General features: G+C 27.8%; 1 protein-coding gene across 1 annotated transcript; it reads left to right on the top strand.

Moving 5' to 3' along the window:
- Nucleotides 1-12,419: 12,419 nt before the first annotated feature.
- LOC126555715 (uncharacterized) lies at nt 12,420-16,550 on the top strand (the record flags this gene model as incomplete). The annotated part of the gene is given in 4 exon segments (XM_050210603.1): nt 12,420-12,581; nt 12,583-13,403; nt 14,594-14,915; nt 16,530-16,550. Coding segments are annotated over 4 exon segments (1,326 nt in total), but the record flags the coding sequence as incomplete, so codon positions are not given.
- Between the last annotated feature and the right edge of the window lie 10,600 nt (nt 16,551-27,150).

Here is a 27,150-nt window from a genome sequence, read left to right on the forward strand (position 1 = left end):
GTACTGAAGTCGAGTAAATAAATACGAAAAATGGTAATTGAGTAGCTATCAGTCCTAAACTGGTGTAATACCGTAACGTTTCCCATTGCATGCCCTGTTCTTTTTGTATATAAAAAAATGTATTTAGCGAAAATGATAGTCGAGTGTCTAACTATCAATCATCACATCACGTAGGTACCTAAATCTATTTCTGACAATGCAATCCGCCTGCGCCTCCGACGTCGAAAGTCTAATGTTGTATTGTAGGATAATGAGTATAAAGTCGAATTACATGCGAGCATTCAAGTTGAGTTGTCAGTTATCATTGGGAAAAATCGAATTAAACGCACCACGTAGGCAATCTGACTGCGCCGTATCGCGGACAATGTGTAAATAGTAGGTTATGATACCAATATAGTATAATATGAACAATCTCATACCGTGTCCCGTCGCATGCCTGGTTCTTTTTTTTTATATTATAAAATTAATTTAGTGAAAATGGTAATTGAATGTCTAGCTATCAGTCATCATAATATGATGTAAATCAATGTCCGAAAGTTAAATCCATAATTTTCATACCTCCTAATGTCAAAGTTCAGATATTGTTTTTGATATGTAAGTGTAAGAAACTATAAAACATATATTATTTTTTTAAGTATTAAGTAAAAGATAAATATTTTTAATTTATAAAACATATCAATTCAAAATGTACTCCTAAACGCGTTGTAGCGTACTACACGTCTACACTTTATATGTATAATATACTTATAATAATCGTAATAATATGGTATTGAAAAAAATCGTAGACGTATGTATTTATCGTATAAGAGAAAGCAATAGCTTTAATTTTCAAAATTCAAATTAAAAAATCAAAAACTAACTCGAAAAAAAATGCAAAAAATTGTTGGATACGGGCGGAAGAGACGTTATTTAGAGCGTCGCCGTAAAAATGCGCCAAAGGCACAGCCAGAGAGAGAATCGAACCCGCTACCTCCTATTACCTACCACGGGGAACTTACGCCTTATCCTATCGACTACAGTTTAAGCTAGATACTAATGCCGAATCTCGAGCACTTAAACCGTTTCTGTGTTGCAACAAATTTTTCGTTCAGCTCAGTTTTAATTCGTATAATTCGTGTGTAATAAAGCTTAATTATTCTTATTAATTATCTATTTAATGTATATCTGTAACACTACCTACTTAAATACCTTAATCATACATCTATTTAACGTATTTAATAATAAATCTACAAAATAAGCCGTTAACGTTTCTCAAAGCAACGTACAGTTGAAATACTCATATCTATAGGTATTTTTATAACATATTATAATCATGTACCTACACGAACATTGTATTGTTTGGTGAAATGTCGTCTAGAAACACACAGCAAAAAAAAACAACCAACGGTTGAATATAAAACAACATCATTTTGTATTATAATATACAAATTATCAGACAGATCGGAAAAAACAGTCGAATAAAAAAAAAATCGAAGGAAAACGTCGTCGTACTCGGAAGACTCCAAAACGCACGGAACGGAACGGAAAACGTTCGGAAAAGTATGAAAATCGAAAACGCGTTATATATATAAAATACTATAACAAAAGTGTCATAAACATTTCCTACAGAAACTCTTAGGTATGATTAAGAATATTTGCAATTACAACTTTGACTTACTTAACTATACCTGTATATAACTCTTTCAGGGGCATTTATTAAAGAAACATATCAATTTTATATGTATGTGTGTGTGTAAAAAATGAAGAGTATGCCATCATATATACCTGTATAATTCCGTATAATTCGTGTGTAATAAAGCTTAATATATTAATATTAATTGTCTATTTAATATAACGTTTCCCAAAGCAACGTACACTTGAAAATAAAACAACATATTTTAATATAACAAACAGAAAAAAAAATAAAAAAAAAAAAAAAAATCGAAAAAATAATAAAATCGTCGAAACCCGCGTAATAATCGAACCTAACCTAAGAAAAACGCGTTATCGAGACGGCGGCGTTGGAGAACCGTCCGTTTTCGCGATAACGACGGCGGCGGGCCATGGAAGAAAAAACGGCGACCGAGGCGCACTCTTTTCATAGTGAAACGAACTATTGTTCACGCTTTATTATATAAGATTTTTTTTGGTCTGTGTCTGAGAAGCTTCTTGCCGGGATGTCGCATCACTTTGTCGAAAACAGATTGAATGAGCGTAACCATTTCTTTGGCTGTAGTTTTCCGGTAATCATCCGGATGCTGCCCTGTTAGAGATATTTTGAGTGAGCATTCAGCATGCTTCCATCTAAAAAAGTTAGGTTAGGTTAAATTAAATTTTTATTATAAATATTTCACTTTAGTTATATATTATATATATATATATTATTATTATTATTATTACCTATCTTATAGAGCAACATTAGCAATTTTAGCACATTTATAATGTGCTATAGTCCAGTAATCTACAGCCGTATTGTCTAAAGTTGTCTTAACCGTTAATGAACAATCATCCTTTTTTATATTCAAGATGTTCTCTGCATCGGTCGGTATAGTTGGATCTGTTATTAAATCCAATATTTTGTCTGTATAACAAATAGCAGTGCTCTATAAAATAATAATTAAATTATATTTTTTTTTACTTTTTCGTAATATGTCATAAATTTATATAACTCACCTTTTTCGTCTTTTTCGATACCGGTTTCTTCTCCGGTTTCACAGCTAACCTTTTCGATGTACCTTTTTTTTGAGATGTTGTTGCAATATTATCCTATAATTAAAATAGACGATAAGCTGATGACGGTTTACAAAAACAATTTTTTATAAGATATTTAATAATTTTTTTTAAAAAAAAAATGTTTTTTAATTAAAATAATTATATATAGGTATATATATACATTGTAATAAAAAAAAAAAAAAATGTTTTTTACTTACTTCGGACAATACAACCGACTCCTCGTCATCGCTTTTAAATGAGTAGCAGGACATTTTTTTTTATTTAAAAAATTAAATTAATTTTATTAAAAAAAGTCTAGATTGTAAAATCTGTTGAAGTATACTGAATATACTGTATCGATGAGTCTCTTATATATGTAACCACTTCTACTCCTCCTCTTAAGTCTAAAATAATCAGTTCAGCTAAAACACTAACTAGAATAAAATTTGAAAGGTTTTGTAACATTTGACCTAGGTACGTCTTTTCATAATCGAAAAAATAGAATGTAATAACAAGTGTGATTTGTATCTAAAAGAATGTTATTGACTTCTACATTACAATGGCAGATTTGAAAGGGTATATGCAATTTGGCAAGGCACGTTCCTCTCATAATTGAAAAAATAGAATCTAATACAATGTGAAAAAATATTTCAATATTATGAAATTTGTCAAGGTACGTTCCTCTCATAATCGAAAAAATAGAATCTATTTAATTTCCGCATTGTAAGTGTGATTTGTTCCCAGTAGAATGTAATTAATTTCTACATTACAATGACAGATTTATATCTAATACGATATAAATTTGAAAGGTTTTATGAAATTCGTTAAGTCATTTTCATATTTTTGCATTACAAGTGTGATTTGAAATTTGAATCTAATAGAATGTAATTGACTTCTACATTACAATGGTAGATTTGTAAGATTTTATGAAATTCGTTAAGACATTTTCATATTTTTTGCATTACAAATGTGATTTGAATCTAATAGAATGTAATTGACTTCTACATTTCAATGACAGATTTGAAAGGTTATATGAAATTTAACAAGGTACGTTCCTCTCATAATCGAAAAAATAGAATCTAATACAATGTACTGTATTCGCTTTTAAGAGGTGGCGAGTTTAGACTATAAAAAATCATAAGGTCCATCATGAATACAGCTAGTTCAGTAGAAACACTAGAAGCCAGTATATTTTTTTCAAGCACCTCCACGCTAACAGAAATGTAAGTACTTATTAATACTTTTACTTTAATACTATTAACTAGCTTTAAATTAAATATTTACTATTATCATGTAGAATTTAAGTTTTATTATTTGAATCGGTTGACTATTATAATTTTCCACTATAAAAATGATTCCATTTAATAATGGTTTAGGAAATGGTATTTTGTATAATTTACACCACAAATAGGTTCATTTAAATACATATGTAATTTGTATCAAAAATATAACATGTATTTGCGTTACATAAATAAATTAATTTTAGTATTTTTTTTTTACACCACGTCAGAAAACGAAATGAAATATGTAATTTGTACCAGCCCTAAAATTGAGTATAGTACTAGACATTTTGAATAGTACCTACGAAAAGATTAGTGTGTAGTACAACATTTAAAAGTATGTCATTTATAATAATAATAATATGTATAATTTTATATCTTCACATTTAAAAAAAAAAAAAATACATAAATATTTTAATAGTTTTTTTCCAAACCACATAAACACAAATACATCGTAAACAATATTTTTTGTTGTTACGTCTTATACACTTAATTATAGTTATTATTATTTTATTATTATCAGCTTAGTTGTATTAAATGTGCGGTATATACACGGAATATATTCTGTGGTATATATATAAACAAAAATAGTTACTAGCTTTTTCTCGTTTCTTACTGAGTTTAGTTGTTATAAATAGTTATAAATTATGTTTTATTTTTTTAAAAAATAGTATAATATACTTAACAAGAATTTACTTATTTAATATAATATATAGAGTTTGTTTTACTTATACATTTATTTATAATTAAAGGATGATTGATTTTATATGTTTTATGAATTATTGCTAAACAAAAATTTACTTATTTTGATGTACATAGTTTTTACTTATATATATATATAAATACATTTTATTATAGTTATAATTTTAATAAGGTGAACAATGTTACAAGTTATAATTTTAGTAGGTACAGATTAGATAATGCCCCTTTTTAAAATTTTATTTGGTGTGAATTATAAACTTGAAAAGTGGTACAAATTATGGGCGATTGTAAACTCGGCCCGGGTTTTTTTCAGGTAAAAATAATTTAGGTGTAAACTCGGCCCGACTTAATTTTCTTATAATATTTTTGAGAACCATTTAGCATTACCCAGAGGACACCACGAGGAGGCGATTCTCATTATCCTCTAAAAATTATTTTCATTTCATATGATTATGTATAGTATAAAATTCGTTATATAAATGTAAAAAAATGTATAAATGTATTTGTAAATGTAAAAAATTAGTATATAAATATAAGTCAAAAATTGTAGTAAAAATGTATAAATAATAATGTATAAATCTATTTTGTTGTATATTTCTATACCAAGCTTGTGTTATGTGGAATCGGCATCCATATATTTTAATGTTTGGCCAAATAAAGTTACAAGCGTGATGAATAGCTTTTTCAAAGTCACTGATAACCAGGGGCGTTATTTGCGGTACGCAAGGTATACATTTGCGTACCTAAAATTCTAAATTGTAATTTTTGGCCCGCAAGGCACATGCACATAGCCCGCTGGGCCACACCACAAAACAAATAAAAATTATATGAAAATAATAAATTAATATGTAAATATCAATTATTATGATAGTTTATAATTGATTGACTGATCACGTTTTTATAATCACAAAACAACCATTGTATGATTTATTCTGTGCATATCTATTGTATTGCTTTATATTGTAAATTGTTTATTGTTTTTGTTTAAATTTGGCTGTTGAATTTTTAATTTGTATTAAATTTAGACGTTTATAGCTTTTGTACTGCTTACTGTTTGTATTATATAATTTTACTTTATTTTAATTATGTTAATAATTATTATTATACTATTATAATATTAATAATGTCAAATATGGCAAGAAAATAACAAATAGTGGCCAGCTCAATATTTATGCGTACCAAAAAAAAATTAAAATGACGCCTCTGCTGTTAACGGCAATTGGTTTAAAATCACAATTAATAACGCTACATTTTTCAACGACGTGTTTTAAACATGAAATATATGTATTTGTAGTTTTTCCAGTTAATAAACAAAAAACAAGTGTTATGTAATGACCATGGCTAAATAACATGGTATGACAGCAACTCTGACGATATCAGTTGTTACGCGCATTCATTGTTATCACTTGAAAAATGACGTCAGCCGGTCCCACAATTTGAAATACTATTTAGCGGAAATTCTTATTGTATTATAATAATATATTGTATTGAGTTGAACATTTTCTATAAATATATTATACTATTATTATTACTGCTGCATATTTATAGTGATTATAATTCATAATGTAGAGTAATGGAAAAATGGAAAATACAATATTTGATTTCGCGCCTTTTTACCGAGACCGGATGACGTAGTCATCATGCGCAGTAAGCAGTTGCTGTCATACCATGTTATTTAGCCATGGTAATGACCATGTATTGTAAACATTTGTTTAAAAAACTTAGTACAGTATGAGAACGTTCCGTCAATATATATATATTTTGATGTGCAAAGCGTTTTTAAATTTGTATCACAGCTAAAAATAATAATTTTTTCTAGTCTATCATTAATTAATAAAAAATTTGTATTTCTATTTGTTACTATTTCCATACTTTCTAATACCTCGTGTACTTCGTCGATCGATTTTGGTAGTGCAGGCATTGATTTTCTTCTAGCGTTGTACATATTCCTCTTAACATACCGAATATCAGTTACTTGCAGATCTTGCGCGTCAGGTACATTGTTTACAGCACTACAAAAGATTTTATTTGGCCTAGTACAGATATCCTCAGTTGCTTTACGTTTGGCCTCAGTGGTAACACATTGTCGTTGAAGTACTTGGTCGCTGATAGGTTCATGCAAATGATCATCATTTTTCCCCGTAATATCATTATTTATTCCAAATGTTTTAAAAAAAGCTGTACATTTGAGGTTTATACATCGCCATTTAATTTCCCCTGAAGCTAACGGACGAGTTACTTTAGAATATTTAAAATGTTCTAAAACTAAAAGTGGTTGTCCACGTTGGGATTCAACTATGCGTGCCATCGTTACGATTAAAAACACTACTGATACGACTATACGACTGAAACGTCGTTTCAAAAGTCCAACACAAAAATGAAATTATTTGTATCAATGTTTAAATATATTTTAACATTGGTTAGATACGTGTAGATACGTTATTTATTAGTTGCTGGTTAAATTATGTCGTGCTTACTAACATTTTATCGCTAAATATTATCGGGCCGAGATTACAACGGATATTTTTATTATCTGAAATTTCCGAACCGAGTTTACATTCTACCTAATTTATCACCTAAAATTGTTGGAGTCGAGTTTACAACAAAAAAGGTAATCATGGGCCCAGTTTACATTTTCCCCAAATTATTAAAAAAAAATACATTTTTTTTTTTTAGATGTGGTGTAAATGAGATATAGTTTTTACATTACCTTTTTTATATTTAAAATAAAAAAATAAACGAATAAATCGATGGTTAAAAGGCCAACTGTCGTAACCCACAAATCCATAATTTTACAAGAGACACTTTAAACATTTTATTTACTTAAATAATCATTTTTGATCTTACTAGTTAACTATTTATTTTTATTGAGATACCCGAGAATCAGTTTTTTTAAGAATTGAAAGTTTATAATAGTTATTTGTATGGTTATTTTAGTTTTATATATGACCTTGTCGAGGGTTACAGCATTTGACCACATAATATTTATAATAGCGTTATTAATTAAATAATATTACTATTGGCATATTAGGGTTACTGCATTTGACATTGGTACTTTTTGGTTACAGTTCATAATACTTAGTTATTTAAATTTAGATCAATTAATATTATTTACGATATCTATTTTTAGATGATAAGCTAGTGGATAAAGATAATTTAAATTTAAAAATAATATTATTTTGATACGGGTGTTGTAATATAGTAAAACCTGGGTCTGATGTGTGTGGTGTGGGAAAAAAAAAAGGAGTAAGTCACAGTTTTACGAAAAAGAAACGTTTATTCACCGACGTCATGCAACCAACTAACATAATGAGACGACCGGGAATCGGTCGTAGCCCCGACGTACACTAATTAATATTATCCATAAAATATAAATATAAATATAAAATATAATACAATATTATAATGGTCAATCGCCCGTCGATAACGTTGTACGGGAAAACCGTTCATTCGACGAACCTTTACACAAATACTAATGTACAAGTGACAAGAATTGTTTAATATATTAATATAACAATATGTATAAAACAATTTACAATATTGCCACACGAGTATTAAATAATATGCGTATTACTATTAATTATATTAATAACAATAATAATATTAGATCAACCAATAACAACGGGTTTCGGTTTTCTTGTCATATTTTATACTGTGTTTATTACTTGCTGTGATTTGATTGTGATTAGTAATTATGCAGCAGTTGTAGCGGCACGACATTTAAAATTAATGCGGACGTAAACGTGCAGTATTGAAGTTTTAATTCAAATTCAAATCTTATAATGGCACACGTAAGTAAAGATATTATTTTATAAAACTTTTTGATAGCAAATATTTATTAGTTTAAACAATTTTATTAAGTCAAGCTCTGAATTTATATTCAATATTAGGTTTATAATTTTTATTAATAATATGTTAGAGAATACGCCGAGGATGGAAAATAATGGCACAAGTAAAAAGTGATGGTGAAAATGACAAAACTATTTCAAACAATAGAGAAAAAGTTGAAAAATGGTTAGATTCACTGCCGATTTTATTTGAAACGGAATCAGTTGCTCCAGAGCAGGACACGGAAGAACCAAAATGTGAGATTGAAAATATTGTAACGGCTACTACTGTCGATGATAATATAATATTTGAAAGTGCTGAAAATATTATAATGAATGACGTGGATGAATTACTCAAACAATTTGACGATAACGAATGTTATGAAATGAATATAACTCAATCAGATGATGGAAAAAAGTGTCAAAATGTACTTCAACTAAACGTTAATGAAGATTCCACTGATCAGCCAAGTGTACACATTGAAGGTAGTATACATAATAATTTGTTCTATGAAACAGAAGATCAGCTTGTTGGTGAAAGTGGAAAGAGAAAAAAAAGAATTGGGAATAAAAGAAAATTAAATGCGATAAACAGAGTAAGTGGAAAATCTTATAAAACTAGAAAAGGTAAATTAATTGATGAAAAAATATTATTACCAAATCCATGTTCAGAAATGAAATGTCAGAATAAATGTGGTGCAATTAATGATACATTTAGGAAAGACATTTTTGATAACTTTTATGCTTTACCTTCTTCTCAACAAAAAGATTTTTTAGTGTCGTGTGTAGTGACTCATGAAAAAAAAAGAAAATACACTGAAAATGATATAAGTAGAAGAACATGCTCTAAATCGTATTACTTACCAATTGACGGAGAGTTCACCAAAGTTTGCCAACAATTTTTGATTAGCACATTAAATATAACACAAAGAATTTTGACATACACTGAAGAAAATCGTAACAAGACATTAAACCAGTCCAAAACAGAAGGTCGAGGAAATCATCCACCAAAGAATAAAACTACTCCCGAAAATCTTGAAAACGTTGATAACTTCATCAAAAATTTGCCTGCTGTTCCTTCACACTACTGCAGAGCAAGTTCTACCCGTAAATATTTGTTACCAGAAATGAAAAATTTAAAAAACATATTTAGAATTTATAAAGCACAATGTGAACAGAAAAAAATAGAGTATGTGAAAGAACAAGTGTTTAGAAATATTTTCAATACAAAGTTTAACATTGGCATACATACACCTAAAAAAGATAAATGTGTAACTTGTGAAAAAATGAAAAATATTCCAGATGAAAATAAAACTGAAGAAGAAAAATTGAAGTTTCAAAAACATTTAAAAGATGCTGAAAGTTCTAAAAATATACATCTAGAAGATCAAAAAAAAAGCAAATATGATCATTCATTTCTATGCACCAGTTTCGATCTACAAAAAGTTCTCAATACGCCTCACGGAAATAGTATGTTATTATACTATTCAAGAAAATATTCCATCTACAACGAGTCATTTTACGAAAGTGGTACAAAAAATGGGTACTGCTTCATTTGGGGAGAAGAAAATGGTCAACGTGGAGCTAATAAGATTTGTTCGGTAATAGTAAAATATTTGACAATTGTAGACGAGAGAGCAGAAATTAAAAAAGTATCATTATATTGCGACTCCTGTCCTGGACAAAATAAAAATCATCAAACATTATCGGCAATATTTTGGTTCATTTTAAATAAGTCTAAGAATATCCAGGAAATAACTATTACATTTTTGCAGCCGGGTCATACTTACATGCCTGTTGATTCAGTGCATGCTACCATAGAATCAAATTTAAAAAATAAAATTGTTTGGGCACCTTCAGAATGGCCGACAATTATGGTAAATGCAAGAATGAATCCAAAACCGTACGATGTATATACAATGAGTCATAATGACTTTATGGACTTCTAAGTATTACAACATGCAATCTTTCCTAAAATAGTTTTAAAAAATGGAAAAAAATTCAGTGAAATAAAAAAAGTATATTTTTCAAAATCGAGAGATGTGAAAATATCATTTGGTTACGAGTTGGACGCTGAGTTTGAAATTATAAATGTTACAGCAAAAAGAACAAAAAGAAAAAGAAATGAAATTGGTGTGTTGATGCATGCGTATAACTCAAAACTACCAATATCTGAAGCAAAATATAAAGATCTAGTAAAACTTTGTGAAACAAATGCGATTCCACCAAGGTACCACCAGGAATATTTATCTATGTCGAGGAAAAGTACAGTTAGAGATGCACTGGCAGAAACAGACGATGAAGATGATACCAACCTGGTTTAATAGTTTTTATGTATTTTTTTTTCTTGTCATTTGGGAAACTAATTTTAATTTTCTTAAAAATGAAAACAAGTTGTTATACCTAATTTTTATTTTTTTTATTGTCATTCAAGAAGCGAATTTTATTTTATTTATTTCTAAACGTAAAAATTAAGTCTTTATAAATATTATAATTTATAATAAAGCATTGTTTTGTTTAATTATTCAATATGTCATGTTAGTAATAAGTTATTGGTGTACCTATGTCATATACGAACACATTCGGAATAATATAATATTATTATTTTCATGAACATTTTAGATTTCAGCATGTGGGTTACAACAATGTGGCATTATGAAGAAAAAAGTCTTGAGGCTTACGTTTTTATACTATAATATTTTTATGTGGCTTACAGCATTTGTCACTATTTATCATTATGGGTTACGACGTTAAAATAAATTATAAATCTTAAAAATATAATAGTTAAACAGTATGGTGGGTTACGACAATTGGTTAAACATAAGAAAATTATATGAAATTAAATATTTCGTTATAATCCCATTTTCGACCAAAGTGAGGGTTACGACAATTGGCCTTTTAACCATCGAAATATTTACCTATAATTTCAGATTTTTTTTTTTTTTTTAAATGGAATCTCCTCAAATCATATATATCCAATCGTTGATAGAAGAATTAGAATTGAAAGTTTTAGAAAACGATAAAAGTGTTGATCAAGATGAAGAAAGAAAAAAAATAGATATAAGAGTTTTAAATAAAAAGATTCGTGGTTTATATAAACAAAAAATAATAAACCTAATTGAAATAGACAAGTTAAGAAATGAAAAAAGAAACATTTTAGACGTTTACGTTATCGTTCTTTAATTTTGAATAATCAACTAGAAGATTTAATAAATAAATTTGTTTAAATAAATCTAATTTTTTTTTTTAACCTAATTAAAGCTAGTTTAATTATTATTATTTCTTTAATCTATTTTCTATTTTTTCTTTTTTATACACCTACTTGTATAGAAGTATTAGTTTGTTCACAATAGCTTTTCCAAAACATAAAAAAAATGTTTTTATTTTTAGAAAATGGATTTACTAATACTTAACCATATCTTAATTGAAATTCATTGATTGGATGAAGAAATCGATGATAATGATGAGAAGGAAGAACAAAGTAAACATGAACAAAGAAAAGTCATAATTTTAATCAAAAGAAAAATTAAAATATTAAGATATGAAAAATACTTAGCTTAAACACTTTTACAAGATGTAAAAAAAATAAAAATCTTAAAAGAAAATATAATAAATTTGAGAAATGAAATATTACTTGTTAATAAATATTATGATTTGTATGATTATGTTAGATTTCGAAAACACACGTTAGCTTATCATCTGCATAGCGATTATTGTACATTATTGGAAGATCTAAATTTATTAACAGAATCTTTTTGTTTGAATCTAAAATGAATTTTTTTTAAAAAACTAAGTACTCATTGTTTATTAAGAATGCTATAATTATTATTTTTTTAAAAATGTAAAACAAAAAACATACATTTATATATAAATATTATGTGTTTTTTATTATTTCAGTCTCACTATGAACATAAATATAATAACAAAAAAACAGCGTATGAACACGATTGGAAGTGGACTTATTGAAATAGAAAGATTTAGAAAAGGTTCAAAAACTTTCATAATTAAGAACTGTGAAAATTATATAGATTACAAATTATTTTTTAACTATATTTCACATGGGTAAATTTTAAAGTTAAAACAATCGTGTACCTATTAAAACGTCGATCAAATTTAATTTACACGTTGACGCTACTTACACACGTCCTATAACACATGATAAACAAGATGTGGCTTTTAAAACTTCGAATGTTTTAGCATGTAATTCATCCGATTTCGATAGTTTGTTAAACACAAAGTTTGATAAAATATTAGCTGAAGAATCTGAATTTATTGCTAAAGGTTCAGGATGGACACTTGTTTCAATAGATGGGTTACAGTTGAGAATCAATTTAGTAAATCCATTAAAAGGAGGTGCATATTTAGATTTACCTAAATTTATACGAGAAAAAAAGCCTATTATAAACGTTAAAAATAAAGATAAATACTGTTTTAAATATTCTATACTAACCAAATATGATAAGCGTTCTAATAAATCACGATTTAACCAAAAATATTTTGATTTTCTTGAAAAAAAGAGTGGGTTAGATTTTAAATGTATTGATTTTCCAACACCAATAAATCAAATTAAAAAATTTGAACGTTTAAATAATGTTTCAGTTAATGTTTATAGTTTAAATAATAAAGGTACTATTTTCCCTCTATTTATAAATAATAAAGAAGAAAAAAATCATTTTGATCTATTTTTTATCAATAATCATAAAACATCGCATTATTGTTATATTAAAGATTTTTCAAGATTCATTAGAAGTCAGAAAACTAAAAATTGTTCTAAATCAATTATTTGCAAGAGGTGTTTTACAACTTTTGGAAATAAACCATGTAAAAGTAAACTTTGGGGTGAAACAGGATTAACTGGACATAAAAAAATGTGTAGTAAGAATGAATTAGGAAGACCGATAATGTTTGATGAAGGAAAAGAAAATAAATTCATATTTTTCAAAAGTTATAAAAAAACTTCTAGAATACCATTTGTTATTTATGCTGACTTTGAATGTATTTTAAAACCTAAACAGATAAATGAATTCACTGAAACTAGTAAAACTTATATCACAGATTTACATGAAATTGTGAGTTATGCATTTTATGTAAAAGTTGACTATAATATTATCTCAGAAAAGTTAATGCGACAGTTTAAAATTTCAACAAACATAATCATTTATAGAGGTATTGATGCGGTAAAAAAGTTAATGGAAAATATGATTGATATTTCAAAAAAAAAAAAAAATGATATTTATCAAATTAATGTACCAATGATTACGTTGACTGAAAAGGAGGAAAAAGAATTTCAAATAGCAAAGGTTTGTAAAATATGTTTATTACTTTTTGAAGAAAATGAATTATATAAAGTTAGAGATCACTGTCATATTACTAGTAAATATAGACAATGGATTTGTTTTAAATGTTATTTTGAAATAACCAACCCATCATTTGTTCCAATTTTTTTTCATAACTTATCATACGATAGCCACTTTATAATTCGAGAACTTGGTTTTGATGATAAGAATATACATGTTATTCCAAATTCTGTAGAAAAATATATATCTTTTAGTAAAGAGGTTGCTCCGAGATTTAGTATAAAATTCGTTGATACATTCCGTTTTATGGCCTCCTCATTAAGCGAGCTTGCAAAAAATTTACTTGAAGATAAATCAAGGTTTAAAGAAACTTTAAAATTATTTTCTAATAAAACATTTGATTTAGTCACACGAAAAGGGTTTTCCCTTATGAGTATATTGATAGTTGGAGTAAATTAAACGAAACTCGATTACCTTTAAAATCTGCATTTTATAACTCTTTAAAAAATGAAGAAATTAATAATAATGATTATTCTCATGCTAAAAAAATTTGGAAAGTATTTAATATTAAAACTTTGGGTGAGTATAGTGATCTTTATTTGAAAACTGATGTCACCATACTAAAAGATGTGTTCGAAAATTATAGAGATTTATGATTATCTACTCTTAGTCTAGATCCTGCTCATTATATGACTGCTCCAGGATTTGCTTTCGATTGTATGCTTAAATATACTAAGGTTAAATTAGAAAAATTGACTGATTATAACATACTTTTATATTTTGAATCCTCAATCAGAGGGGGTATCTGTCAATCAGTTAAAAGATATGCTAAAGCAAACATACCAAACATTAAAGGTTTGAACTATAATCCTAATAAATCAATTTCATGGATTACATATCTTGATTGTGTAAATTTATATGGAAAATCGATGTTAACTGAGCTACCTTTCAAAGATTTCGAATGGGTTGATGACTTGAACATAGGTGTTACTAAAATTCCTGATGATTCAAAAGTCGGATATATATTAGAAGTTGATATTGATTATCCTGAATATTTACATGAAAAACATAATGATTTCCCGTTTTTACCTTTAAACGAATGTCCTCCAAATTCAAAAGTTAAAAAATTATTAACTACTTTATCATCAAAAAAAAAAAAATATATATTACACTATAAAAATTTAAAACAAGCAATTGCTAATGGTCTTAAATTAGTAAAAATTCATCGAGCAATCAAATTTTCACAGAGTAAATGGATGGCCTCATATATCGAACTATGTACGAGAATGAGGAGAGAAGCTAAAAATAGATTTGAAAAAGATTTTTGGAAGTTATTAATTAATAGCGTTTTTGGTAAATGTATGGAGAATGTTCGAACTAGAGTTTCTTTAAAACTAGTTTCATCAGATAAACAAGCAAATAAATTGATGATGAAAAACACTTTTAAAGATAGAACTATATAATCTGAAAATCTTATGGCTATTCACCAACATAAGGAAACTATCAAATTAGATAAAGCAATTTATGTAGGGTCTGCAATTTTAGATGTCTCGAAAACATTTATGTATGATTTTCATTATAATGTAATGAAAAATAAATATAATAATAAAATACGATTATTGTACTCGGATACAGATTCTCTGATATATAATATTCGAACATTTAATTTTTTTGATAATATTAGATATGATTTATTTCCGTATTTTGATACATCAAACTATCCAAAAGATCACTATTGTTTTAGCGAAAATCATAAAAATCAACCTGGTTATTTTAAATATGAAATGGGAGGAAAAATTTTAAAAGAATTTGTTTCATTAAGACCGAAATTATATGCTTACAAGACTGAAAACAACGATGAGGTTAAAAAAGATAAAGGTGTGAAAAAATATGTAACTAATCAACATAATATGTATTTTAAAAATTATATAGAAGTATAAAATGCGTACATAAACCATATCTCTCTTGATAATAAACAAACTTGTAGAAACATGAATTTTATTCAATCGAATAAACATGTTGTTCATTCTAAAACAATGAATAAGCTTGTACTAAGGTGGTAACGATGATAAACGTTTTATAACAAACGATGGGATTAATTCACTAGCATACGAACATTATATATTAAAAAAATAATTATTCTAATATTCACTATGTTTAAGAGAATCGATATTAAGTGTTTTTTCCACGCTATCTAGTGATAATAATTATTTCTAAATTTAAATTATTATCATCAGTAGGTGTCGTTCAAAGTGAAAGGAAAACATTTTATGAATAACTAAAATAATTTATTTTAATACTGTTTTTTTTTTTATTTTTTATAAAAAGGTAAAATATATAAAAAAAAAATTATTTAATAATATATTTCGATAATATCCATGAATTATGACTGGAATCAAAACCCATCCATTTAACAAGCATTTTATCTTTAACTTTTTTTATAATACGTTCAATTAGAAATGTGTTCAGAAAATCGGTCAATTTAATTTCTTGCTCATAAAAACCACCTAGAATTATATAGTTTGATCCATCCTTTAGCTGATAAGTTATTGGTTCTGTATGTAAAACTTTTGAAACTGTGAAAATTTCTGTTGTCTAATTCGGTGTATATCCTTTACTTAATATATGCTTATATTTTGATATTCTTACTTTATTATTAATTTTAAATTTTGGTTTATATAATGTTTTATTTGTTTGTATATTTGATTTGATTTTACTTGTATTTATTCTAGCTTCATATGGTGTACATTTAATTGATCTATGTTTTGTATGATTATAATTATAAATAATTTTTGATATTTTGTTATACCAATTCCATGTACCTGTTGCAGTAAAATGTTTGTATATATTATTTTTTAGAGTTTGTATAGCACGTTCTCCAATTGAACACTTGATAACGCTATACGTACTATAATGTCTAATTTTATTTTATTTCATTAACTGTTGAAATTGATTATTATAAAATTCTGTACCATTATCTGTTTATAATTATTTTGGATTAGCTTGTTTTAATATATTTTACATACCTTTTGTACATTCTTTTCCTGTTTTATTTTTCAATTATTCTACCCATACATATTTCGTGTATGTATCTATAACAACTAAAATATACTTAAAACCAAGATTTTGTTCAGAATGAGATTGCATATCCATTAGATCAGCTTGCCAAAGGTCATCTTTAAATCGTGTTATTATACTACGTCTTGGAAATACTTTTCTTGCAGGTCGATTTAGCTCATTAGATAAACCCTCTAATGTAGACATTAAACATAATATTCCTCTCACGTAATTCTTCTATAATAGATATGATTTCATTATTTACACCAGTATTACCAGCATTTTGGGACGATGTTAAAATATTTAATCTAACAACTAATTCATTTGGATCATCATAATACACTAATTGTGTATGAGGTATTACATTTTTATATAAACCAGATCCTTTCTTAACTGACGGTGATAAACTAAATTTAAATAGCTCATCAGTTGGGGGTTCTTCAAATTTAGAACTAACACTGAAGAAGAAAAATCAAATGGTTCATTTGATATGGTTGTATCACTAATAATGTTTCTTCGTTTTGCGCCTGAGCTAGATAAAAAGTAATCAAATTCTTTTAATTTTAATTGAGAAGGAGTTTTAACTTTTGTGTTATTTATTTTCAATACTTCCTCATTTAATTGTTTTTCATCAATTTTCATTCGATCATATAGAGGTTTTACAACGTTCATCCATTTGAAATATCTTGAGGTTTTAGGTTTCCTGTCTGCCTTTAAATAAACTTTACTTGTTTTTAGAATATTATAATATGATTCCATATCTTCTATCGTCATTTTTTTTGGTACTTTCTCACATAATAAAGACCAAAGACCTTTAGTCCAAGGGTAGAAATTATCAAGCAAGCGTAAGTTACCATGATCAAATGTGACAGGAATATCTGATATTTTAAGTTGATCATTAACCGAATCATAATGCATGCCATACGATTTATCATACCGTTGTAATTTAGGATTAGAAATTAAAAAATTATCGAACGATGAATTTGATTCGTTTTCGCTATCTCCATCACTAGTGATCAATTTATTTTTTTTTTTAGTAGTGTCAGAAATAAATGAAGTGTTTTTTTCTGGAATTGAAGTCAATGGTTTGAGTAAAGGTATAAAAAAATAACAACGAAAAATAAAACAATTTTAAAGGCTTTAGGTTATAAATTAAAGCAGAATGCCTGAAAGTGATATTTTAGATATAAGTTCACCGTTTGAAACCGATTCTAAAATTACGAAAATCGAATATCATTCATATACACCGTATACAACTTCATTTAATAAAAATGATGAAATTCATATATCAATCCAACAAACAGATGTTTATCCGTATCTGAATGAAAGCTATATATATATTTAGAAGGTCAAGTATCAGATGCTGGAAAAGTAAAACTTACTAATAACGGGTTTTCCTATCTCTTTGAACAAATACGATTTGAAATCAATGGAATAGAAGTAGATAGTACACGTGTACTTGGTATTACCAGTTCGTTAAAAGGTTATCTATCAGGTACACCTGATAATTATAATTGTTATGAAAATGCTGGTTGGATTTTTAAAAATAGTTCAAACCCAGCAAATAGTAATAGAGAATTTAGTGCATGCATTCCGTTAAAATATTGGTTAGGTCTATTTGAAGACTTTAAAAAGATATTAGTTAATTCTAGATTAGAACTAATATTAACTCGAAGTCATAGCGATTTAAACGCTCTAACTAAATTGAAGTAATTACTAGTGGAAGTACAAATTCTGGAAAAGTTGTTTTGAATAAAATAGTTTGAAAGGTTCCACATATTACCTACTGTTTATGATGAAGAAAGGTTAAAATTATTAAAACTTATTGAAAAAGAAAAAAGTTTGTTTATCCCGTTCAGATCTTTTGAAACTTTTGAATATCCTGAACTCGGAACCACTAAAAAAGTTGTATGGAACCTAAAAACTGCTTCAAAATTAGAAAAACCTCGATTCATTATAATCGGATTACAAAAGGGACGTAAAAATTCGTTAGAAAAAGATTGTGGTGTATTCGATCATTGTAATATAACTAATGTAAAAGTATTTTTAAACTCAATAGCATATCCTTATGATAATTTAAATTTGGATATTGCTAAAAATAATTTTACCTTATTATATGATATGTATACATCGTTTCAAGAATCGTACTATGAAAAAAGTATTCGGAACCCGATATTAAGCCCATCTACATTTCTAACGCAAGCTCCAATTATTGTTATCAATACGTCAAAACAGAATGATTCAGCTACAGCTTCATCAGTAGATGTTAAATTAGAAATTGAAGCATCAGAATCTCTTTCAGGTGTAACTGCTTATTATTTATTAATTCATGATCGCATTGTAGAATATGTACCTTTTACTAGGGAAGTAAGAAAACTAGTATAATCAATTTAAAATTAATTTTGAATAATGAGACAATACATATAAATATATTTTTTTTATTTTGAACCAAAACGTATTATTTTTTATTTTTTAAAAAAACCATGACTAAAAAAAAAATTGAGTAAAAATATAATTATGAAGTGTGTATACACTACTTAAATTTTATGTGTAACAGGGGAAAAAATAATTGGTTTAAGGTGGAAACTATACCTTAAATTTTAAAAATCTCCGCTGTCAAAAGTGCGCAGAACATATATTATGGTGTTTGAGAATCAGTGTTTTTTACTAGTACAGCGGAGAAAAAAAAAGTTTGAGGGGAAAAATCCTCCTTAAAATTTTACAATCTCCGCAGTCAAAAGTGCGCAGAACATATATTATGGTTTTTGAAAATCAATGTTTTTTTACTGGTACAGCGGAGAAAAAAAAGTTTGAGGGGGAAAATCCACCTAAAAATTTTACAATCACCGCAGTCTGGTACAGCGGAGAAAAAAAAGTTTGAGGGGAAAAATCCCCCTTAAAATTTTACAATCCCCGCAGTCAAAAGTGCGCAGAACATACAAATGTATATTGTATACTACTTGCGATCATTATTTTATTTCCACATTATTGATTTTCAATCTAAGATGATGTTAAAAGAAACAAGTTTTATAATCAAAGAACGATAAAAATATTAATATATAAATATTGTACTTAAAAACAGAAAAATACATTATTAATAAATAATAATTATAAACTTGTACTACGGTGTCATACAAACAATAAATACCCGCTAAATTTTGTACGACGGGTGACGTCACTAGATAGGGGACGGAGCGGTGGGTTTTGATTTGTTTACACGACTTTGAGGCAACCTGTATTATGTATAAACCTTGATGCATACTGCAATAATAAAATAATTCATAATAGTGATACAATAATAATACAATAATACAATAATATATAAGAACATGATAAACGCAACGGACGCGATTTATTGGTGATAGCATGGTATCACCACATTTATAACTGATATTATTATCATTGTTATCACTTTCGATGTAAAAGTTTATCTCGATAGTAATTTATTGCCTGACTGTTTTTGTAATGTATATACTAGCCTGTTTAGTGTGGTAGAGGTAACAGACTCTTCAGGAAAGGGAATGTATGAGCTCATCGCCAAAGTCTTTTCTAAGCATGGAATTCTTTTCAAAAATATTATTGGATCTTCTTTTGACGGTGCTGCTAATATGCAGGGGGAATACAATGGATTGCGTGCCCACATAATGACGGAAAATAAAAATAGTGTGTACATTTGGTGCTATGCGCATATTTTAAATTTATGTGTTTGTGATATTTGTGGAAATTTGGCAGCTTTAAGTTTATTTGGATTGTTGCACAGACCAGCCACCCTTTTTTCGGATTCTTATAAAAGAATGAATGTCTGGAAGGAAACACAAGAAAAACTTGGAACTGGTCAAAAAAAATTGCGAAGGCTCCACAAAATAGGTGCAACACGTTGGTGGTCACGTGAAAAGGCTTTGAAATGGGTATTTGAAGGAGATGATTGCTTATTTTCATTAATAATAAATGCATTACACTTTGTTGAAACATCTAAAACTTTCGACCCAAAAAAAAAACTTCTGAAGCTATTTCGTCAAAAGATAAATTGTGTGAATTTTAGTATTATAATAAAAGCTTACATTTTCCTTCCAATTTTTAAAAGTGTTGGTCCTACTTCCACATACCTACAAAAAAAAACTTAGATTTCTTGAGTGCTTTTCTAATGGTGGACAAGACGTGCATTGTAGATATAAGTAGATTGAATTTTGAAGATATTGTTAAGGCATCTAAAAGTTTTGCTTTAAAAATGAATAGTAACTTTATCAAAACTAAAATATCTGAAGAAATGACTGTTAAAGATGACTTCCCTGAGACGAGGATCAGACGTAAGAAACGGATATTTGATGAAATATGTAATGATGAAGTACCAACTGACCCTAAAACTTAAATTCAAAATTAAAGTATTTAAAAGCATTCTTGACCAATTCCAAACTAGTTTAAATGACAGATTTGCTAATAATAAATGTATTATTGCTGATATGCAATATCTGTTACCAAAATACTATAACGATGTTAAAAACAATTAATTAATACCTGAGTCAGCATTAAATCAACTTTCAATATTGTCATCAGTTAATCGATCAAAATTTTGCTGCAATATATAGTCTATGAGTGGAACCTTTATGCAAAAAAACCAGTCATGTGTACAACACTTCTAATGAAGACAATGATTTTATACAAAATGATATTGATTATGAAGACCTTAATCTTGAATGGGATTGTGAAATATCCAAGAAAAGTAAGTTTATTATGTTATTTATAAAAAATGGTTGGTAAGTGATGGTTGATTATAAATATCTTTGTTTTTAGAATTTGAACGAAACACAAATGTTATACATAATCGTGATAATTGCTTGCTATGTGTATATAAACTGCTTCATTCGCTGAATTTGTATTTGCCAACATATATTATTTTATGTGCTACTATTGAATATGTCCTAACTTTGTCCATAAGTCAAGTGAATTGCGAACGGGTTTTCAGTAAGTTAAAAATAATAAAAAATCGTCTTAGAGTATCAATATCGAATGATCATTTAGAGGCTTTCATTCTTATGTCGGTCGAAAAAGAAATATTGGATCAAATATCATTGGAAGATATTACAGAATATTTAAAATCTTCATCGTCACTTATGTCTAAATTATTATCTTAAGTATACTTAAAATAATTATATTACCTTTTTTTATTATTAATAAACTAAATACAATAAATAATTATTAGTATTATTTATAATTATGTTTTTAATATTTAATATAGGTACCTTTAATATTTGTTATAAACCTACAAAAAAAGATATTTTTAATTCTTAATTCAAAATAAAATGAATAAATTCACAAAAAATAATATTGTATTTTTATTTAACTCCACAATTTCTTTGTATATTATTTTAAAGCGTATACTTTATAGTACAAAGTAATTTTATTTTGTATAGTATCATGTGATATGGATTATGAATAACATCACATAACTAGTCATGGTTGTTGAATATAAATGTTAAAAGAAAGTACCACCCTCTTACCAGTCTTACCCCTTAAAATCAATAAATCCTACCAATTATAAATTTTGTGAGACGAATACATTTAAAAATTCCCGAAATAATACATTGTGGCTACCTAGAATAGTAGGCTGATACCCTCCCAATCCGGGCCTACCTTGATATCTCGTAGCCCATAACAGTGCAGTTATGATGCATTTACGTTGTTATTGCACATTATCAAATCCGGGTCCGAATTTACAACAATTACAAGGACACCTGGTTTCATCCAGAAGACTACGTTTGGATGCAAACAAGAGATGCACCACAATATATAAGGGAGCCCGAAAACCAGCAACGGCAGATGTACCAAAGCTATCAACAACTGAGCACTTTCACGACACTCGGCCACTTATTATATTAGTTACATGTACTTTATTTATACGTAATAAAAACATTATTCATTATTAAGTTGCAAACTTTCATTCTAAATAACATTTGGATTCAACTCTGATATTGGCACACAACAATATTTTATAATTGTTAATAAAAGTATAAGTATATAAGTAAATTAACAAATCAATGGAAGTATGCATATTACATAAAAAATGTTAGTTTGATGTCTTTTTGCTATATCGATATGGCTTAAATTTAGAGTTGAAACAAAATTAGAGGGATCTAAAATTGAAATACTAGAAAATATTTCATGTTCCGAAAATCTTTGTGTTATGCTGTTTATAATTTGATCATAAATCGCATTAAATACGTTAATACGATATTTGTTTACTTGGTTTATTGTTGGATCGTCTTAACTAATTTTTCCTGCCATTATTTTTTTTCTTGAAATCCTATGTTCTGTGAATTCTCGAGGTATATTTAAACCCAAATGTCGATCATTAAAAGTTATGTTTGCCCATTCCATAAAAGTGTTTGATGTTTCTAAAATATTTTCGAAATTGCGAGATTGTTCATTCAATATATTCGTGGTCTGTTTGACCATTTTGTAAGCCTGAAAAATATCCAATCCTTTTGTTTGTAAATAAAGAGATAGTGGTGTTGTTGATGAAAATATTTGTAAAAAAATTTTACTTAATATAATTGTTTCATATTTTAATAATGAAACAACGTAAACTTTAGCCTTGAATCTAATATCTGATGTAAAATTTGGTGTATTATAAATTGCATCTTAAGTTTGTACAATCCCGATATTTTCAAAAGTTCACAAAACCATTTGCATAAATATTCTCCTTTTCCAGAAATGCATCTTACAAAACCTAGTAATCGTTCATTTACATTAGTATTACGTATCGAATAATAGAAAGTTGATCATGAACATTTATGTCCTGCGTCGAATGGGAGTATTTGACGTGGCCTGAGCGTAAGTTAGTGTTTGAGTTGGTTGTTGTTTATCAGAATTGTTTTTAGATGGGTGACTTCCTTGTACATTTAAAGGTTTAGGAAAAGTATTAACATGCAAAAAATTACTTGTTGAGTTGAGTCGCTTTCTTCGTTGAAGATCCTTATGAATTGTACAGCCTCTATAGTTAGCAGGATGATTGGCAGAGCAAAGGGCGCATTTTGGAATGATGATCATTTTGGAGGGTCGTCGCGTGAATTGGACAGTCCGGTGACAGATGATCGTCTCCGCATCGAACACATCTGGGTTGGTAACCACAATAAGCTTTGGTGTGCCCGTATTGTTAGCAGTCATAACATTGGCTTATTGTTTTTGGTTTGTACTCTTCGATTTTGATTTTTATGTGGAGAAAGAAGGTCAGTTGAAATATTTCTTTTGAACTATGTGTTGGTTCGAGATCGACAAAGAACAAAGGAAGGCGATTTTTGTTCACTCTATGTAGAACATTAGTGACTTGTCTTACTTCAAATAGGCGTACTTGAAGTTCATCTTTGATTAGGTCTAGTGGTGTGGAGGGGTGAAGGTTGCGGATAACTACTCTAAGTGGTTTGTCTTCTATGTATGGAACTCAGCTTCTTTTGCTTTGAGGTAATGAACAAAGGCTATGTATGCTACTGGGCTTGAAGTTTGAATTTTTAAACTATCATTTGATGACTTGCAGATAAATCGACGCCTATTTCTTCGATTAGAGCCGAGCAAACGGCAGGTAAACCTATCACGTTTTTATAAAGATTGGAGGAGGGGATTCAATACTTCGCCGACTTCGTCAGTTTTAACACCATTCTGAGGAATATCCTCATTTGACAGTTTTTAAGAAGGTTCGTCTTGAGCAAGTGATTGAAAGCGGTTAGGTGTAGCGAATTTTCTTTTTTATTATTTATTCTGATTTGGTGCAGTGGGAGGTTAGAAAATAGTTATATTTTTAAAGTGTATTGTTGATGTAGACAATTTTGAGACTATTTGATTTAAATGCATTTTTCGAAGTTCATAAATATTACTTATATTCAATTGTTCATCATACTCTAGGGATAAATCCCGTAGACTTAAATCTTCACCAATTAATGTGTGAACATTTTTAGATTCTGAAACGGAGTGAAGAATGTATTGATTTTACAATGATGTGTGTTTTTTTATTTTTTTTTTTTTTGTGTCCGAGTACAGCATAACTAGTCAAAATAATGCTCCAATTTCAAACTATGGGGGTGGTTTCCGATGTAAAAGTGAATATCCTTGGTGCATTATACAGGTAAAAAGTTAACATTTTCCAACAGTTTTCAAAAAAATCGAGAAAAACAAAAAAAAAATGACGGAAAAACGGGAATTTTTACGCAAAACCAGTTTTCGACCAAATCGATTTTTTTATATGGTTGTAATACAAAAACTAATCACTGTAAATACTTGACATTTTTACCAAATGTTTATGTTAGTGTTATCTATATACAGTTAAATTTTCAAAAATTTTTGACTTTTTTTGGGTTATTTATAGACCACTGAAATTTTCGATTTTTATGCTAATTTTTTTTTGAAGTGTCGGTAAAAAAATTTTGGATGACCAAAAAGTTTTGAAAATTTAATACAAGGTTCCTTATGAGTTGTTTTTAATGTAGCTAAAAAAAATTAAAAATCGTTAGTCACTATTTTTTTTTATAAGCGTTTTTAGTTCAAATTTTTACGAAATCTGTCGAAAACGCGAAAATTTGCAAGTAATTTTGAAGTTGAAAAATCATAAAATTGTTTTCTTTTATAACTAAGTTTTGAAAATTTGGTACAAGGTTCTCCATACATTTTTCTTCAAATATCTGTAAAAAAAACTCTACCGGATTCAGACAAAAAATTTTTATGAGTGTTTTGAAATTTTACAAACCGCGTTAAATAACGGTTTAGCCTCAAACGATTTTTGATATTTGTTATTATTCAAAAAGTATAAGTCGTAGATACTTGAAAATTTTACCAGTTATTTAGATTGGCATTTTCTTTACATGATTTAATTTCAAAATATTTTGAGTTTTTTTGAGCTATTTATAGACAACTGAAATTTTCAATTTTTTTGGCCCTATCAAAATACTTGTAAATTGTATACGAAGTTCCTCATATGTTATTCTTATAGTGATTAAAAAATTATAAGAATACATAGGCACAATTTTTTTTTATTAGTATTTGAAGTTTAAATTTTGACAAAAATTCGTCAAAATCATGAATATTTGCAAATTATTTTGTAGTTCAAAATTCATAAAATTGTTTGTATTTATATCTAACGTTAAAAAATTCAACACTAAGTTTTCCATAAGTTTTGCTTCAAAAAGCTATAGAGAAAATTTTAAGCGTCATTATAGGAAAAATGTTTTGAGCGTTTGAGTTTTAAATTTTTATGAAATCGGAATATTTGTTTCAAAATAGAATATATGACAATACTTAATTATAATATATTCTAGACTGACAAATCATCTCCGTTCAGAATTGTTTTTCGTATACAATGATACCTATCATTGCATTCAAATTTAATCTACCCTAGTCCGAGATCCACCCCACCCCCTAATGTACAGCAGAGCGGTACCCACTTGCCGACTTTTTTAAATTTGCATTAGGCAATAATTGAATAAATGGTTTGACAATGGATAGAAGTTCCTGATCAATTGAAAAGCGTTGAGTGAGAAATTCTTGGAGTGATCACAATATTTCTTGATTTATAGAAGATATATTTTTTTGATGTGTTACAAATTGGTGATGTTTGTTTCTACGAGGGAGTTTTTTTGTTTTGTTATCAAAGAAATATTATTTAAAGTAAATGTACCATCTTGTTGTCCTTTATCTCCTTATTTAGATTTTCAACCCATCCAACTAAAAGTGGATTCAATTTCAAAGTTTCATTTTTTTTTATAAAATTGTTAGTTTTTTCATCCATACTTATGATATGTAAGTCATCAGATTGAAGTTGTTTTTGATATCTTGAAAAAATATATAATACATCAGACAAGATAGACGTTAATCGAATGTTAAATTCATTTGTCAAAAATTGATAATGTCCAATATACAGATTATCTTTTGAATCTTGAAAAAATTTTACAAGGCAAGTCCATGAAGTCAATGCATTAAGTAATGAATATGTAAACTGAGACCAGTTCAAAAATTTTTGGAAGTTGAAGTAGTTTCAAATTATGCATAGATGCAACATCTTTTAACTTTCTAGTCCGTAAACCTGACTTGCGAAAAAATGATGAGAGCCCAATAAGTTTTTGAAATAATAAATTTACTTTATTTACTGAATTACTTACTGATTCCCATGCCAAGTTTGACCTATGAGCAGCACACCATAATGTTATTAAGAGACCCACTATTTCATTTTCACTAGCATTTTGTTTCAATTTTTTTAAAAGGGCCCATAAACCATTTTTTTCACCAATAATTGAACTAGCTCCATCAGTGACT

Source organism: Aphis gossypii, unplaced genomic scaffold (genome assembly GCF_020184175.1).
Source record: "Aphis gossypii isolate Hap1 unplaced genomic scaffold, ASM2018417v2 Contig01025, whole genome shotgun sequence".
NCBI classification, from domain to species: Eukaryota; Metazoa; Arthropoda; class Insecta; order Hemiptera; family Aphididae; genus Aphis; species Aphis gossypii.